Source organism: Anguilla rostrata, chromosome 3 (assembly GCF_018555375.3).
Source record: "Anguilla rostrata isolate EN2019 chromosome 3, ASM1855537v3, whole genome shotgun sequence".
Classification (NCBI taxonomy): domain Eukaryota; kingdom Metazoa; phylum Chordata; class Actinopteri; order Anguilliformes; family Anguillidae; genus Anguilla; species Anguilla rostrata.
The window spans coordinates 39,321,412-39,341,301 of record NC_057935.1 but is presented as its reverse complement, the minus strand read 5'-3'; the positions used below and the strand labels follow the sequence as shown (position 1 = coordinate 39,341,301).

Below are 19,890 nucleotides of genomic sequence, written 5' to 3'. Positions count from 1 at the left end.
ACACGATCACAGAGAATCTCCGCAGGATCACTCAAGACATGCAGATGTGACTGTGAGCGATGGGTTTCTCTCTATCTTCTGCTCTCTTGTGGTCATTATGAGCGGACCTACACAGACGTGAGTAATTCATTACTCTGAATGGAAAGGATTGGGGAACACAGACCATTAAATTGTTGTAATCAACATGTTTCGACTAACGCTCTCAGGAGCAAAAGATTCTGCAATCAATTGCTTAATTCAGAGCGGTAATGGACAGAGCCAGGAAAATGACAGCACATGTGGCTGTGCTGAATGAGCTATAGCAGACAGAACAGAAAGACAATCCTATATGACCGCATATCAGATTATAGCTCCATTCAGCCGTCATGTCGGTGGAGCGATGTAATGGACTTGCTCTGTTAAATTGACTTTATCCAGGCCCGTAACTGAGGACGCAATACAAATTAATGTCCTTCATTTTTGTACAAAATATGCTTGCGGAGTCATTACTGTGTTTATGCAGGCAACTGATGAGTATTGTGAAATTTTCGTGGTTTTGTAAGAAATGATCTGTGCACCATGTCTCCAAGTTAATATTGAAAGAGTCAATAGCATGCTATAGTAAAGCACGCTTTCCTGTGATTACCCACAGTCCTCTGCTCTGACAGCGGGCTTGCATCTCTCTGGAGAAGCTCAGTGGCAGGCTGCAGGTGGGATGAGACAGGATGTGATGTAAGGGGACGGGGACAGGGCAGCGCACTTACGAGGATATGGTGATTTTGGTCCCAGTCTCCTGCTCGATCTTTTTCAGATTCCTGCCCTCCTTCCCAATTAGCCGCCCCACGAGACTGTTGTGGGCCAGGATTTTCAGAGGGATCTCTTCAGCACTGGGGGGACAAAAGAGAATTCAGCCACGGAGACCACAAGTCATTGAAGGGGGAAGGAGGGGGGGGTATGTGGAGTGGGAGACTGTGAGAATTTGGGTCAGTTTTGAGGGATGGGGGGGTATGTGGAGTGGGAGACTGTGGAATCTGGGTCAGCTTTGAGGATGTGGGGGGTATGTGGAGTGGGAGACTGTGGAATTTGGGGTCAGTTTTTGAGGGATGTGGGGGGGGTATGTGGAGTGGGAGACTGTGAGAATTTGGGGTCAGCTTTTGAGGGATGTGGGGGGGGGGTGTATGTGGAGTGGGAGACTGTGAGAATTTGGGGTCAGCTTTTGAGGGGTGTGGGGGGGGGGGTATGTGGAGTGGGAGACTGTGGGAATCTGGGGTCAGCTGTGGTTGGGCGTGGGGGGGGTGTGGTCAGGAAAAGGGGGGGGGCGGAGCCAGTGGGCGGGGCCTCACTCACGCCTTGGTCTCGCTGGCCTCCTTCTGCATGATGTCCAGGATCATGCGGCAGGCCGAGGAGCAGCCCTCGGGGGAGGAGTGGATGGTGATGGGCTTCTCCGCCGCGCCCGCGTTCTCCTTCCGGTGAATGTCCACCCTGCGGAAGGAAGGGACAGACAGACAGACGGACGCTCTGTCACGGCATTCAGAAGCTCTCCGGCAAAGAGCAGCTGGCAGGCGTAGCCTGAGAGCTATCAGAAAGGAACTTAAATAAACAGTCCCCTTTCCCACAATGCCATGTTGAGCAGCTAGTTTAATAACTAATGATGGGCCATCCATTTATGGACTGAGCACGATCCAGTAATTTATAACAATATGGACCAGGGCACTTAAGGAATGGATGGTGATACATAGCAACAGAGCCGTGTGGGAGGAAAGGAGACAAGGATTAAGCACCATTTAATGTGTCAGTCGATGTCTTCCGTGAAATGAGCAATACCATCTTGGAGTCAACACACAAATGCTCAGTCACTCACGCCCCGTAATGAACTGTGTACAACGAAAGGAGCGCGTGATAAAAATAAAACCAGATGTCTGAAAATATTCCGGATTTTTCATCACCTGTCTCTCAGAATCAGAAAGAAGAAGCAGCACGCCCACCACATCAACAGCGCCAAAAGGTCAGCGAACACCGAAACCGCCTTTTGTGGGGGGACTCTCTCTCTCTCTCTCTCTCTCTCTCTTCATCTCCATGAGAACAAAGGAAATGAACACTCTATAAAATAAGAGTCTCCACTGCCATGCATTACATACGGCTACAGACTGAAATCTGAGGAGGCATCGAGGCTGCTGCAGTGTTTCAGCATGGCTGTGATCATAGTTCTGTACAATAAGAGTCAATAAAGCAGAGAGGGCTGACTCGACAGCTCAAATAGCAGACGCACGCGTGCATATGAAAGGAAACGGGAAACAACAAAGCGTATAATCACAACAAACTGAGAAATTACCCGCTACGCGCTTCACACACGACCACAGATGGGAAAAGCTGCCATGTGCATTTTCATAAGGAGGAATACAAAAGCGCACAATGTTAATCTTCTGGTACAGTCCTTCAGCATTCAAAATGATTCATATTTACTGAACGCATCCGTGATATTAGTTACCTTTTGAAAAATGTCAGATATTCAAAAAACTACCGGATATTCTGAGGCAAAATGCCACCATATATGGAAATAAAGATAATTAAGTTAATGCTTCTTTTTGTATGCTGTGGAATAAGCCCTGGTGTATATTAACCCCGATGCACTCTAGCCCTGATGCACCCTAGCCCTGATATATCTAAGCCTTGATGCACCCTAGCCCTGATATATCTATGCCCTGATGAACCCTAGCCCTGATACATCTACGCCCTGATGCACCCTAGCCCTGATATATCTAAGCCCTGATGCACCCTAGCCCTGATATATCTACGCCCTGATGCACCCTAGCCCTGATATATCTACGCCCTGATGCACCCTAGCCCTGATATATCTATGCCCTGATGCACCCTAGCCCTGATATATCTAAGCCCTGATGCACCCTAGCCCTGATATATCTATGCCCTGATGCACTCTAGCCCTGATATATCTAAGCCCTGATGCACCCTAGCCCTGATATATCTATGCCCTGATGCACCCTAGCCCTGATGCACTCTAGCCCTGATCTATCTAAGCCCTGATGCACCCTAGCCCTGTTATATCTAAGCCCTGACACACCCTAGCCCTGATATATCTAAGCCTTGATGCACCTTAGCCCTGACATATCTAAGCCCTGATGCACCCTAGCCCTGTTATATCTAAGCCCTGACACACCCTAGCCCTGATATATCTAAGCCTTGATGCACCTTAGCCCTGACATATCTAAGCCCTGATGCACCCTAGCCCTGATATATCTGTGCCCTGATGCACCCTAGCCCTGATATATCTGTGCCCTGATGCACCCTAGCCCTGATATATCTAAGCCTTGATGCACTCTAGCCCTGATATATCTAAGCCCTGATGCACCCTAGCCCTGATATATCTAAGCCCTGATACACCCTAGCCCTGATATATCTAAGCCTTGATGCACCCTAGCCCTGATATATCTAAGCCCTGATGCACCCTAGCCCTGATATCTATATGCCCTGATGCACCCTAGCCCTGATATATCTAAGCCCTGATGCACCCTAGCCCTGATATATCTAAGCCCTGATGCACCCTAGCCCTGATATATCTAAGCCCTGATGCACCCTAGCCCTGATATATCTACGCCCTGATGCACCCTAGCCCTGATATATCTAAGCCCAGATGCACCCTAGCCCTGCTTCAAGAACATTGTGTGCAGCAACCCAGAATCATAACACCATACCCACTGCCCATATTCAGCAACACACCGAACTGACACATGAAGTGACTGCACCCTTTATGAAGAAAACAGAAAATAGAGAGAAAAGCAACCTTCAGTACGCTGTCTCTCTAAATGATCTAGAGCTAAACAAACATTAAAATAATTTGTGCTACTGTGCTGGTACTACTGACAACGTGTAAAGCACTGTGACCCATTTATTGAGACACCTATAAACCTCCGGTGAACAGAAAGCAGCACAGGATCCCAGCAGAGCAAGTGCATGGCTGTACACTCTGCAGACAGTACAGCACCATTCGATCGAAATGTATTAATGGAACTGTGGTGTGCAGCTCATGGTCAAGCTGGCGAGGAAGGAACAAGCCCACAGGCAAAATACTGCATGACAAAAGACCCACACCAGGCTACTGGAAACACAACTTATGCACACAGCCCACCACAGAAAAGCTATCCCCAAGAGTAGCTAACTGTGACTGCTTTGGAGCAGGAGAAAAGTCACAAAAAGCCACTCAATGATCTGCCTTCTATGTAGGCATAAAAAGACGATGATGATGGTCATCACCAAACGTCTTCATCGTAGCAAAACAGTAACGGTTGGACACCTGCCTTCCACAGAGTGATTTGCAGAGCAGTGACAGCAACTGTCCCGGCTAGTAAATGCACTTTAGCCAGTCCAGGAAAACCATTCTGTAGTCAAATGGGCACACGTGAAGTTTTCAGTGACAGTGTATCTGAATAATGGAAAAAAATGAAGATAAACACACATACAATAACTCCAACGGTAGCCCCCTGTAGACAAAGTAAAATCTCTCCCGTTTCTATAGATCTCCATGCTAAGGAGGGGAAGCGTTTCCTATTCGCGTTCTTGTTAAATGTGACAGCACCATCACATTCCACTGCCACAGAAAACCCAGAAAACCTTTTCTCCAGCGTCTAATGAGTGCTGACGGATGAAAATTATTTTTCGGCTGTTTGTTCACCTGAGACCACATCACATGCTGAATTCTAGTTGTGCAGTTCATACTGTGATACTCACCCCCAGGGAATTTTGCCAGTAAGTGGCTGTCAAAAAACTACAATCCCACAAAACAACTGTTCTGTACAATGTGACCAATAACCACAAAATGTGATATAAAGAAAAAGCAGATAAACCTTTTCAGGCAAGTGAAGTTTCAGTAGGGTCGTCTGTGCCAACTGCCGTGAGTCATATAGGCTTGGGTATTTTAAAACATCCATAAAAGAATAAAACACTAACCAATAAATTATAAAAGGTAGTCACCAATAAATGTGTCTACACTGAGTAGCTTCAGCAGCAGTGTGCCATTTACAGAGTACAAATGGTCACAGTGTCACACCCCCCTGTGTCTGACAGAGGGTGGACAGAGAGACAGGGAGAGAGGGGAGGGACAGACTGATAAGAGATGCAGTTTGGGTCAGCATAGGCAATGTAGTTTAGGACAGTATATGTGTTTGGGTTGGTATACTGTAAGTCCTGGAGTTTGGGTCAGTAGAGGTGTTGGGTTTTGGTTGGTACAGGTTCTGGAGTTTGGGTCAGTAGAGGAGCTGGGTTTGGGTCGGTACAGGACCTAGAATTTTGGTCAGCAGTGGAGTTGGGTTTGGGTCCAAGAGTTTGAGTCAGTAGAGGAGTTCAGTTTGGGTCAACAGAGGAGTGTGGTTTTGGTCGGTACAGGTCCTAGTGTTAGGGTGAGTAGAAGAATTGGGTTTGGGTCGATACAGGTCCTGGAGTTTGGGTCAGTACAGGTGCAGGTGTTGGGATCGACACAGGTTCAGATTTTGGCTCAGTACAGGTTATGGAGTGTGTGCCAATACAGGTTCCGAAGTTTGTGTCTTTACTGGCTGTGGAGTTTGGCTGACTTACTTGGACTGGGTCTGCTTGGTGACGTTCTTGATGGTAAGCCCGTCTTTGCCAATGATGGCACCGACAAACTGCGTGGGGACCAGTATGCGCAGAGGGAAGTCCTGGAGCTTGTGGCGAGACCCCCCGAGGCTTGCTGAGGGACCAGGCTGGGGGCCATCCTGGTCCCGCGATGACCGCCCCCCTCGACGCGAGCGTGGAGCCTGGGGGGGCGGGGCCGCATCCACATCCTGGATGTACGATACCCTGAAGGAGTAGTCTTCAAACTGGTGTCCTGTCAACTTCTCAATGGCCCTGATGACAGATAGAGGGCAGTTACACACACAGTGACACACACATATGTACACATGTACATACACACATACACGCCACAGACTGTGGCTGCCATGATAATCTTAATCTTAATTACTACTAGGAATACACAGTGATAAACCAAGTGATTCAATGCAGCACCGTAATTACACAGAAGAAAATGGCATCTAAACAGTGTTTCAAGAGCATACAGGAAATAAATGTATCTATTTTTTTATTAAACAAAATAAAAATGAAAAAAAAAAAATCTAATCATACATTATACTCTGGCTGGCAGGTCCCTCATAATGGGCTGTAGTGTTCCCCAAGGAAAAAGTAAGATTCAGTAAGCAGAACCGTTCTTGACCGTTCATGTACGGACATGCTTACATATGCCCCTGTGATCCTCAGAAAGTGTCATCTGTAATTTTCACCATGTTCAGTCATTACTGTGCATCAGTATTTGGGCAGAGGCTCGCTACAAAGACGACTCTTGGAAACCCTGAGCGTATTCACATATCTGAAGTGGCACGCATTTAAGCTCGCGTTCGTAGTGATTTGTAGGTTCACCTTCCGGCAGGAAACAGAGAGGGAGAGTCTGATTAAAAGGCGCAACGCTGCAGTGAAGGCAGAACACAAATAAGGACATCACTTACACTTTCGCGTCCTCCTTGTTTGCGTATGTGACGTTCACCACTGCTGTTTCCGTGTCAGTGTTGACTGTGAAGGAGAACAGAGAGGCAAAGAGAGATGCGTCACATGGTCTACGGCCCCCTGGGAAATATTCCCAGAGTCATCTATCATGTGAACAGTCACACGTCGGTTCAGCAGTGCGGGGCTGCATGCAGAAAAGCTAGCAGGAAGCGGGGCGGGTTTATACCCACCGAAAGGCACGCCCCCTGGCTAAATATAGGACCCCTAACAGGAAGTACAGAAACCCGTCCCTCTATTGGGAGCGGCTCTGATCCAAGGCCAGCATGTAGATTGATTTTTTACGGGGAGCAGCGAAAGGATGAAAAGATCCTCGGAGCTCCTCAGATAACTGGCCAGCGCATTCTTCTGGGCATTTCATAACATGACACACCCAATTTAAACTCTGTGATTTCCTAAAAGCCATTAATCCCAATCAACGACCCGACACCACCACTTCATTCGCAAGCGAAGACCCTGACTGTCCGCACTGGTGCAACAAGTGCTCCCGTTATAAGCCTGAGAGGAATGCTCCTGGAGTCAGGGGAGACTACCCAACTGTGATGGGTGCATGTGTACATTGAGCGCTGGGGGCTCCAGCAGACTCTGTGATCTCGCTGTCTGCACCGTACTTAAGCAGGGGGACCCCTACATGCAGACTGAGTGTGACTGACACAGTGAGACATGTGCTTTAACCTCCCCAGGAACGATCCACACGTCCCCTTCAAAAAAACAGAGATCACCCCTGCACCGCAGCCAAACTCTCCCACAGGTCATATTTAGCTTATTATGGGATGCAATTTGAGTTTCCTTTGAGGTATGTGACAGGCATGTTAGTATTTAGATATATTAGAGTGAAGGCACATCAAACGGCATTTACTTTTCAATTCAATAAAACACATGTACAAATTAAAATAGACAGGATCAGGAAATCAGGCTAATTTTGGAAATAGGAATATGAGCACAAATTGAGCTGTGACTGTACATTCTCCTGTCTTCTTTAAACAGTTAATATCTTCTGAGACAGACCAATATTTAGCACATTCTATACACATTATGTGTGAGTGACCGCTTATTTGTTAAAACATTTACTTTATATTTTTCTTTCTCTTATATTTGTTTTAATTATTACTCTCTCTCTTTCAGTTATTGAGTTTAATGTTCTTAATAGGGGAGGTTCTTGCATAAGCTCCCTTGAGTTTTTCTGCAGAACATTTTCTATTAATCACTGTATATTTAAACTGAAGCATGAATCTAATTCTATGCAACAAAATAAAATTCATTGTTTAAAGAATCCTTATGTGGGTCTCACAAGTTGACAGCTTAAAACCACAGATTAGTCTGTCTGACAGGTGATCAGTTTGAAATGTTTTACCTTGTTCCACATTTTCCACAGTACCATACTGTGCTAAAAGGCCATCCAAAACCTGCAGCAAGAAAATATAAAGGACAGTTTGACACAGGTGCACACAGGGTTCCTCCCTCTAAGGGCCTCTGCTTCACCCCTGGTGCGGATATGATTTCTCCAACACGTACATGCAGGCACACACAACCAAACACACAAGACCAGAATTGCAAAAATATTTACAGTGGGTTGATACACATAAAACATAATAATACGCTATAAATGCCTGTACATACAATAAGTTCCATCATTTTTGGGACAATAACATTTATTCCTTGATTTCCGGTACAACAATTCAAACAATTCACATGTGGTTAACGTGCACATTTTCACCATGCAGAAATTGCAGCACGTTTTATATATTAAAAAACTCCCATTTTAGGGCACCATAATGTTTGGGACATATTAATGTTATGTAAATGAAAGTATTCATGTTTAATACTTTGTCGCAGATGATTTGCATGCAATGACTGCTTGAAGTCTGTGACCCATAGACATCAGCAGGTGTTGAGTATCTTCTCTGGTGATGCTCTGCCAGGCTTGTACTGTAGCCATCTTCAGCTCCTGCTTATTTCAGGGGCTAGTTGCCTAAAGTTGTCTCTTCAGCATAAGAAACAGTTTTTTTTTCTTATTTCTCAGCCTCATAATTACTTATTTTCACTGGCACAACTCTGGTCTGCATGTTGACAAACACCTATACCAGACTCCAAAGGCAATCAAAAGCCAAGAATCAGGACGAGATAGTGCATGTACTGTATAAGAGAGCTTGCACTAAGGAAGCCATTGAACACGACTGGATAATCAGAAACACCTGTGAAGCCATTTGTCCCAAGCATTATAGTGCACTAAAATGGGGACACTATGTATAAAAGTGCTGTCATTTCTACATGGTGAAATCAAAATGTACAGAAATAACCTTTAATAAAAGCTGAGAATCTGCACTTCAACCACATGTGTTTGATTACAAATTTAAAATGGTGGAGCACAGAGCCAAATCAAGAGACATTGTCAAGAGACGTTATGGAGCACGCTGTATTTGACACACATACACATATAATATATAATACAATTTTACATTGCTTTTCTTTGATTCTGTTCGACAGAGAGGCCCATACAGACTTTTCTGATTATGAGAAGCCACTTCGGTCACTAGCGCAGTAGACAGTGGCCATGACCGATGCACTGCTGTTTCTTTGTGGGAGAAACTTCACAAACTTTCATCCCTTATGTCACTCACATTGTCTCTTTTAATTGTCTGGTGAAAGCCTGAGGAAGGTTATTCCTGAAATGCATTAGCTTTCATTTTTTAAAGTTTTTCTTTTCCTTGCTGCTCCTGTTTTACATTTCATGCACCAACGGCAAAGTAGCATCCGAGCCCCTTATTTCTCTATTACACACGTCATGTTTTTTTCAGCCCCCCCCCACAGGTCAACTTTGAGCTCTATTATGATACAATCATTGCATCTTTGAATGCTATAATATTTACCCTCTCTAGCCACAGGTTGCAGCCTTGTGCCCCCTCCCTGCCTCACACTTACAGAACTCACCACGCCCCTACCCAACCCACTCACCCCACATGTAGCATGGGTAAGCAGAATAGTTATAACAAATGACTATCATAAGAAAAGGAAAGAAAATAAAAAATATAATAATAATAATAATACAGCAGAAAAATACACAAAGGGAGAAAATAAAAGCCACTCTCCAGTATCCTGTCACTCCAAGAATTGCTTCATTGAAGCTGAGAACTGAGCTAACGCCAGCCACTTAATCACATAAATAATATTACAAATTAAACTTAATAGTTCAACTCATCTATAGTGATGTGTTGGATGTTCAGGTTTTTTAATATTTTTGGTTATTATAGAGTAAACAGCTGCACAAATATTGTTCTAATGCCCCCCAGCAGTCTTGGCACTTGCTAAGTTTGTCCTCCAAGCTAAATGCTATTTTTCCCAGTTTTATTATAGAAATTGTCATGTTGACTTGGCTAAAACGAGGTCCAAACTGCCTCTGGTTGTGCTCTCAGCCCTCGGAACATGCTGTCCAGCACGTTTGTTCCCCGGCAGTTCTCAGACTGGCCAGCAGAGGGGGGCACAGAGAAACGCAGGAGAGCCAGGAGGCGCCGCTCGCGGAGCCGGAGATCGCGGCTCGGGTGTTTACGCGCTGCCACACCTGCTGATCCTGCCACCGTATCGAACTCAGGCACGGAGAGAGAGACTCCCGGCCCAATCGCTCCCACGCAACATCCACAAACAGGAAAAACGCCATGGCAACACCCCGCCAGGGCCACGGAAGCGTTGGAACAAAGTGTCAATCAGTCATTCATCTCTGGTGTGATGTCTATCATCTGATCACGAGAAGTGGCTCAGACTCTCTTACAGCAGGTTTACTCTGATTAGACTGTAGGGGCGAAACGGTGACAGAACATCGAGCGCACAGGACAGTATAGTGCAATGGACAGTCATGAACTGAGCCATTAGCATGTGCGTCAGCCCATCTGCTTGTTCTGTCTGAGGGAGCCTCTGACATCCAACACAATAAACTGTCCTGCGCCGTCCAGACATGTGGCATAACCTGCAATCGAGCCTAATCGATGTTCGCTGGCTTATAATCAGGAAGGAGAGCTGGAAAACACCGCCATTCTCAACAGGGGTGATGTCATCCGGCACCAGCCTCCAGGCCCAGCAGACAACAGTGTCATAATGAACATTAATGAATATTTATCCGAACTGCTACAGAAACAAGAACATTCGACAGCAGCCGTTTACCGAAATCCCAAGAGGCTCTGTCTGTCAGTGTGTCAGCAGCAGGCCCAGGTTCAGCCATACAGCCAAGACGTTGGCATTTAGAGACTGGGCTATGACATTAGCTGACTACTCCTGGGACTCTGTAGCAGTGTAACACAATTAGCTCTGTCCTGCAGGGTAGCGTGGGATTAAGTAAAGGATTCCATCAGGTGATTGCTGCATAAGCAACACCTAGCCACTCAGCCAGAGCCTACAGGTTACATCAGTGAGAGGTGAGCTCGCCCCTTATTGGCGCTAGCTCTCCTGTAGTACACCGAGGCGTCTACACTCATAGGCTCATTGCATAGGGTATCAGAGGAGCACAGGAGCTCCGGCTGCCACTGGATGGCTTTCGTTAGTTTAGAACAGCTGACCCCTCAGACTCTGTGGCAGTTTAGGTGACCCCCCCACCCCCACCCCCACAGATACACACACCTCCACCACACTCACCTCCCACTGCAGGTGAGGCGGGATATTCCGGATCTGTATCTTACGACTCCTGTGGAAGGGGGGGGGAGGGAGGGAGGGGGAGAGAGAGAGAGGGGAGGGGATTAACAGGGAGTCCCACTCGACCAGGGGACAGTGTTTCCTAACTGCTCACCTTTATCATACAGTTTATAAATGCCTTTTCATAATCCCTGGGGAACACATTAATCCACCTCCACAGACACACACACGAACACACACACACAAATACACACACACACATACAAACATCTGCTCATAAAAACAGTGACAAAAACAACCAAAAAGAAACATACATGCACACACCGACACACACTCGGACATGAAAACAACCCAACAGACACGCATCCTTTTAAAATAAGAAGGTATCCAGACATTCAGGATACAAACAGGATTAGAGCAATAACAATGGCCCTTAAGAGCTTCAGTGAAGCATTCAGTGAGTGTAAACACAGATCAGTCCTGCTTTCAGTGTGCAGGGCTTTTGACTACCACTAAAATGGGACTGAAAACATTTATTGCTGTTTCTCAAACTAATGAATCAGCGCCCTGCACATTTCCTGTATTCACTATAGCTACAAAGCTCGGGAAGTTGTGGTTGTCATAGGCAAGTCAGTCTAAAATTCCAGAAACAACTGTAAATATAAACAAAGATTTTCCGTATTTAATGGGACAATGCCATCTCTCTCAATGTTTTTCTAACGGCTACTTACTTAACAATGTTGAGCAGCTTTTAATGCACTGTCTATTAACACCACGATATAAAGAATAGCACCATTTAATACCACTCTGAATTTCGTGAAAATTCTCTCATTAAAAGCATCATAAGACAATGTTTTCACAGTCACAGCACAAATATCATTTTTATGCATTTGGCATTTCGGTACTGAAAAATTCACTTTGGCTCATTGAGATTTCGGTTTTGGGGAGAACGGTCAATTGCTTTGTCTGGAACCCCAGACCCCATGGCCAAAAAAAGCATCCTGCTTGTGTTGAGTGTGTAGCCTGCATTAGTCACGGACGTGAAAGCTTAGCTTGACAAATCGGACGGTTAAAGCGTCACTCCAACGGCTATTCCTTTTACTAAGTGCATACTACGACCAAAGCCACACAACCCACTCCACCGCAGACTGTTAACAGCTAGCCTGTACTAACGTGAGCGAGCCAGCCTCTGCCCCACTGAGATCAAGTGATCGAGGAAAAGAGATGCTGAGCTGAACGCCACAGCTGATATGGAGGAAACGAGAGCGCGGAGAGCAATGCGGCAGCATCGGGAACACGTTCGTACACACATTCATACAACGCCAGCAGCATAAGCGCAGGACCTACAGGGGGTGCAAGGATTGGCAACAAAACAAACACGCACACACACATAATACAAGCATACACACAAACCTGTACAGGAAGGAACTCATACACACTTTGTCTCTCTCACACACGCGCACACACACGCACACACACTACACACTACACACACACAGAGACATACACAGAATACAAGCTTACACACAAACCTGTACAGGAAGGAACTCATACGCTTTCTCACAAACACACACACACACACACAAACAATACAAGCATACACACAAACCTGTACATGCAGAAACTCATACACACTTTCTCTCTCACACACACACAAACACACACACACACAGAATACAAGCTTACACACAAACCTGCACGTGCGGAAACTCATACACACTTTGTCACAAGCACACACACACACACACAGATAAAAACAAACACTGGCACAAAACCGCGGCGGTGGCCTTTCTGTCCCCTTCCTCCTGCGCTGGCGCGGCGCCTGCTGGATGAGCGACGAGCCGCGCCGCGCGGACGGTGAGAGCGGGCGGCGCTGGCGGCGCGTGGGCGCGCTGCCTGTGAATGAGCCGACTGAGCCGCGCGCTACGCCGCGAGGCGCGCGTGACGTGAGCGGAGCGGCGCCCAGCGGCTCTGAGGCGACTCCGCGCCGCACTCGCTCGCTCGCTCTCCCTCGCCCCGCTCGCTCCTCCTCCTACTGATTCATTCCTTCTCTCCCGCTTAGTCATTCCTCTCCTCGTTCTCCTCCTCTGCTTGTTCTCATTCTCTCCCTGCCTTGGTTTTGTCCTCTGTTCATTCATTCGTTCATTCATTCATTCTCTCTCACTCATACAGGGTAGATGTAGCGATGTGTATAAACGGGGAAGATACTGGAATAAAGTCCCTTTGTCACTGTGGGCAGAAGCTGAGGAATGCATCCTGTGTTCTTTGATGACTGACACACAGACTGACCCTGAAATCACACTCAAACAGAACTGACATGCAGGCTGACCCCGTAATCACACTCATACAGCACTGACACACAGGCTGGCTATAGGATCACACTCAAACAGAACTGACACACAGACTGACCCTGTAATCTCACTCATACAGAACTGACATACAGGCTGGCATCATAATAACACTGCTTTTCACATCAAAATCTCAGCCAATTAGTCAGGAGAGATTATTAAAATATTCATTTTACTCTAGTAAACAGAGTACACTCTCCCAAGCTGCATACATCTGTAAGAAAATTCCATTTTAAATTGGACTGCAGTAAGAGCTCACATCTCTGACTATAGCTGTAGACACAAGATGTGAATGTGAAGAAATTTCTCATTTCTCTTTGAACAGATGTAGTATGGAACAGTACAGAGAAACAAGTCCTTCCCGGAAAAAGACCCGGGAGGGCAAATGGATGGTAGATAGGCGTGATCAGGGGTTAGGTGGGCGGGGCAGAGCAGGAGGTGGTGGGGAAAGGCAGGACAGATGGGAAATCTCCAGTGTAAGGGAAGCGCTGACGTTTGTTCCTGACAGGGTATTACTGGATATTACCAGACACCTCCTCCCCCTCACCCATACCCAGCCCTGCCCTGCACCACTAGCAGTGGATCATGCTACACCCCCTGTCCCACAATCCCCCAGGAGCTTTGCGTTTTCAACATGCCTGTGGGGACCACGATCCGGCAAGAGCCAGCGTGACGTTTGGTCTTCCAAAGCCCCACCTTCCCCACTGTTGGCATACCACGGTTTTCTTTCATTTAAGAGGCTGATTGTAGCCGATCCATTTGCTTAACATTGCATTCTTGGACAATATTAGTTTACAGCAACAGTGATGTGTGGTAGCCCCATGGTAAAAAAAATACCACCCTGCAGGATTTGTGCCGAGTACGTGAACATACAGACCGAGGGCCGGATCCTAACTTGAGGAAATGAAGTGCTTTTCAGATATTTTGGCCTAAACGCACCAGAGATATGCATACTCTGACTTGATAAGCACCCACACAATTCTGAAACAGGCGATCCATCCTGGGTTGCACTTAATATTACTAAGCTCCTCCCAAAAGAAACCGAAAATATGCATTTCCCAGTGTTCGCATTACATTGCATTTTTTCCTTTATGAAACCCATTAGTCATTGCTACTAAGGCATGGGTGACATTATAAAACAGGAATATATACTTCTACGATATGTTATATATCCAGGCACCAGTTGCTTCTTACTAACATTTTTTATTTGGCATTTTATGATATAGAAATTGTAGTGGGTAGCACCGTCACCTCACAGCAAGAAGGTCCTGGGTTCGAATCCCGGCCTGGGCCTTTCTGTGTGGAGTTTGCATGTTCTCCCTGCCCATAAGTATGAGTGAATGGTGAGTGAATGGTGTGTGTGCCTTGCGATAGATTGGCGACTTGTCCAGGATGTATTCCTGCCTCTCGCCCAATGCACGCTGGGATAGGTTCCAATCTATCAAGGTTCCAAGTATGAAGATGCATCAATATGTTGCTTGGCTTTGCTGACTTATGTTCCAAATGAACTAACATTATTCAGAAAAAACACAAAACTGATATTCGCCCCAATAAATAACATACATAGCATTCATTCATTTGATGTTAACCAACTAATATCATTATTACAGTTCTGAAATTGCGGGAAATTTTATTGTTCGAAGGGATGATTCTGTTGGCTCCATTGGAGCAGAGACAGTTTTAGCAGTGACCGGTCAGGTGCTAGCACTAGCCGTAATGTTCATTGAAATTAATGGTAGCAAGAATGAGCAAATCTTCCATTCATTGTGAATGGCAGCGCTATGGCTTATGGGTAATATTGCTACAAAGGAGTGCTCAGCCTGTTACCAGATGGGACCTGATTAAGGATCTGATCCGCAAAGTACAGCAGATCATAAAATGTTAGCTAATGCTACTGAATGGCATTACACCTCGAGTTAAGCATGCATATCTCAAGCCAGGATTGGCCCCAGACTGAATGTACCGAGTACTGTACCTAAATATGCAATCTAAATGCACCGTTGCCAAGGTTACCTAATATTTGCTGAATGTACCCAAATTGTCTGCTGCTGGTTTGGTAATACTGCCAAACAAAAACAGTTCATACTTACAGTGGCTAGCTCAAGTTCAGGGTGCGCACTCGCGCACTCGCACACTCACACACTAGCACGTGTACACAGCTGCACACAATCTGCTAATGCAACATGCTCTGCCAATGCTAACGCACATGGCTGCTGGAAATGCAACCTATGGCTAATTCAATTAAGTGCTGAGAAAGACCCATTCAGTGTCAAGGCCATTCCTTCTTCCTGATGAAAAGTATCTATCTATCTTCCTGTATCTATCTCTGCCCGACAAACCTGGAGCAATCTTCATTGAGCACGAATCACAGAACTGCTAGCTGAAAGAGGATACACGGCAATTAAAAAATCTATTGAAATAAATTTCTCTTCAGTCCGATGTCTAGACTGGTAGGAGGTATTCAGGCTCAAAAATAGGCCACAAGGCCATCAATGTTTCCCGATACCGCATACTCTCCTATTTATACTGCAGCTACCATCTCCCCTGCTCTTTTGGCTGAAAAAGACTCCGGTTTCAAGACTCTTCAGATTTGCGCGTTTGCCTGTCCTCATATCCCCACGTCTCATTTATTGGCGGTACGCGATATCAGGCCCGGCGAGGCTCCGCAGGACAGGAAATCTCCAGGACAGACAGGCCTTCCGAAGATTCATGACGGTCTCCGAGACGGACAAAACCGCTTCAGCTCTACTGCGTGTCACCACAGAAAAGACATCGATTTGTGACTTTTTTAAACTTTAGAATCTTCAAAATAACAAAATAGGCATCATGGATCCTGAAAAAGCAGTTCATTAGCTTAAATGCACACAGTTATCTGTTGTTTTATCGAGCACAATGTGTATCAATCAAGGTTGATGTCAATAAATGTTTGAGGTCAGCTAACTGGCTAGCAAATTGAATATATATTGACCGCCAAAATTTAGAACAGTGTACAATGTTAGTAATTGGTTCAACAGAGAAGCTTTCAAATTGAAGAACATGTTACAGGACATTAGGCAGCACACTATGAAGACAAGATGGGAAACAGTGTGCCTGCACAACCATGGTAGATTTTTATTAGATTTCATGCAATATATGCCTAATGGACAAGTAATCCACTACAATGTTCAATAAAAACTTGCTGGCAAGAAATAGTAGCTAACTGGCTACCTTCAAAATGGTCAGTGCTATGGATGCCTGAGATTTAGCAAGGTTACAGTAGCGGGTAGGAATACTCTAGTTGGTTAATATTTTGAGTTTTGTTCCAATTATTCAAATGGAAATTTGGGTTACAGAATTGGGTCGCAAAAAATGTCCACCAACCTGTATACATGCACACGTACACACATCATCCAAACACGCGCGCACACGCACACACACACACACACACACACCAGACGCATCCACACACACACATACAGAAGCATGCCCACGTGCACAGCACCCATTACAGCAGCATGCCAGCCAGACCTGGGTCAAATACGCATTTGTTTTGGATTCAAATACTGCGCTCTATTGATCTCGCCTGGTGTAACTGAGCCTGCCAATATAACCAGAAGGCGGGGTTTGCACTTTTTGAAAGTATTTCATTGGTTCCAATACACCAGACAAGATCAGTAAAGCGCAGGAAAGTATTTGAATCCAAAACAAATACGTATTTGACCCAGTTCTGATGCCAACCCACCGCAGATGCAGTGTGTATCAGCCTCTCATCGTCGGGTCTTTAATCAGTGCACCCTGGTCGTATCAGATTAGACCCAACATGCACACACTGTGCAAAATGTGCATGTTAGGTCTAATTACAGGACCCAGACCCCACCGTGCGGATCCAGGGGATGGGGACGGGGCGGGTAGCCGCCGCCTAGCGCAGGCGAGCTCCCGCCAGCGCGGCGGGAATGTTAATGAGCGCGCGACACCATCACGCCAGCCCAGTCGCCGCGGGTACAGCGGGGGGACTGCAGGGCCTCCGCTCCCGCAGTAACTGGGAGAAATTAAAATGTTTACAGTCGATATTGCCTTCAAATGCGTGTCTTCCTTTGAAGGAAATGGATCCGAGGGAGCGCGTAATTTGATCCTGTCACTGTCACGCAGAGACACGTTTATTCGGTGTCCCCACTGCCATTTCTGAAGAGCATAAACACGCAAATAACGGTTAAGTCGTTTTAAAGCAGGTAGGTCAACTTGCTGCGATGACCTGGGAAAACAGAGTGGGTAGGAATGCAGGGGATTATGCAGCCAATCAGATATAGGGCGTGATTAGTTGGCCAGATGTAGAGAATGGCAGTTTTTGTGGGAATTTGGCCAGGAAACGAAGGTTAACATCCCTACTCTTTCAAAAAGAGCCATGGGGTCTTTCATGTCCACAGTGAGCCAGGACCGACATATTCATTTGCATAAACAGATAATATATTTGTACAGTCACCTTCTTATAGTTTTATATACAGTACTGTACACGTGTACATACGTATCCCATTATTTCTCTTTCTCATTATTTCATGTTTAGGTCTTACAGTTCTGCCAGAAATGTTTGCTTTTGTTTCAAAATCATTTACCAGCAGAATTTTTTTTTTTAATTACAAATAGTTGCACCCAAGGGGCCCTTACTTCCCAAATGTACAGAAATATTCACTGATAACTGTTTGAGCTACAAATATAATGGTGTTTCACTAACATGCAGAAATCAGCACAGCAACTTTAACACACTAAGTGCCCCTCAAACTGAATAGCACCCACAGAAGTACACCACCACCCTGCACATGAGGAGTTAAGAAACTGAAATTTGGTCCCATTAAAGGCCAAAGGCACCAATGTTCATTGAATAACGTAATCACACCATTTCAATTCATTTCCAACAAATCTTAGCAGGGTCACACTTACTCACAAACTAGGCTAGACTTCATGTTTCTGACTGCAGATACGTATATTACAGATGCAAACTTGATTTGTTTCAACTGCCAAAAGAAAATCTAAGCAGACATGTCAACTAAAACACTTAAGCGCAATTTACCAGTAGCTTTACCAGTAGCATAAGTAGTATTAATCCTGCAGCGCCCCCTTTTCCACGACAACATAATAAGAACTGGGGAAAGGTTTTCAACAGACCCATAAGGCACACAGAGTGTGTGCATCCAAGTCCAAATCACAACACACCACCCTTACACACTGCACACCTCCAGACTGGGAGACAGCTTTACTGGGGATTTCCAAAGGAACTCCAAAGGGAACAGTTCCAGGCAAGAAGATTTTAAACAACAGGCTGCAGGAATGGAAATGGACATATCTCAACCAATGAAGCGGTCCAGTATTTTAAACTACAAGATGATGGAATTTTCCTAAAGTTACAACAGAAGAAGGAAAATATCACACATATGGTTTGACTGTCACGGCAAATTGAATATTCAATGTGATGTAGCAGAATATGGAGAAAAAGGCAGAAAAACATTTAAACCCCAATCTAATATGAAGCAAAATAATATACGTGAGCTCAGATCACAAACAGGAATCGATGCCAGAGGCCATTTGAAAAAGGGTGTTCATTCAGGAATCAAACAGTGCTCAACACAATTTGATTATCTGAGACATACTCAATGTGAATACCAATATGTCATTCTCAAAGTGAATACCTATGTATACCTATTACACAATGAATGGCTACAGTATGTGTGTAATATACAGATTATACAACAAAATATATGTACAAACGGTGAATATCCTGCTTTAGAAATAAGATAGTCGTGGAAGTGGACATGGCTGTGGAAGACCATACCATATCACCAGGTAACACTGGCTGTGGGAATGGAAGCTTCCCTTGATATAGCCTCCTGAGCCTTGGGTTGTACTACGGTGTATTTGGGACTGTGAAGGCAGCCAGATTTAACTACGGATTATCCAGCTTCAGTGTGACAGACACCCCTAATCTGAAAGAGCACCATTTCCAGCTTTGTGTCTTTAAGCACAAAAGCATACTGTAATATCAAAGAAAGCACTACCTGCACTGTTTGCAGAAGGGTGCTACCTTGCTGGGTGCCACAAGACATTCTCTCAGCACGTTATTGCCATCTTCGTTTTGTTAGCGCTGTATTACAGTGGTCAGTGGTACACACTGGACAAGAGAAGGACTACTGGGAGTACTCTGTGCTGTATGTCCCTGCAGTTAGGATGGGTAGCAGAGAGCTCCACACAGCTCCGCCTGCTCTCCGAGATCAATGAAACAAGAAGCTCCCCTGTCGGCTACACATCAGGCTCCCTGAAATACGCTGCAGTCATGAGCTAACTATCTACGGCCAAACACCAGTCCTGGAGGACCACAGTCTCTGCTCGC

General features: G+C 45.6%; 2 protein-coding genes across 3 annotated transcripts in view; both read right to left on the bottom strand.

The window, feature by feature from the left end:
* Window positions 1-19,890, bottom strand: part of tra2b (transformer 2 beta homolog) — a 174,793-nt gene that overhangs the window by 95,331 nt on the left and 59,572 nt on the right. The window lies entirely within an intron of this gene.
* Window positions 1-19,890, bottom strand: part of igf2bp2a (insulin-like growth factor 2 mRNA binding protein 2a) — a 65,296-nt gene that overhangs the window by 12,457 nt on the left and 32,949 nt on the right. For both annotated transcript variants that reach the window (XM_064327536.1, XM_064327537.1), the window contains exons 3-8: window positions 11,188-11,236; window positions 7,919-7,970; window positions 6,510-6,573; window positions 5,566-5,856; window positions 1,327-1,461; window positions 744-866 (exon numbers count right to left, since the gene is read on the bottom strand). In XM_064327536.1, the coding sequence (XP_064183606.1) occupies window positions 744-866; window positions 1,327-1,461; window positions 5,566-5,856; window positions 6,510-6,573; window positions 7,919-7,970; window positions 11,188-11,236 (714 nt within the window). The remainder of the gene's footprint in view (window positions 1-743; window positions 867-1,326; window positions 1,462-5,565; window positions 5,857-6,509; window positions 6,574-7,918; window positions 7,971-11,187; window positions 11,237-19,890) is intronic.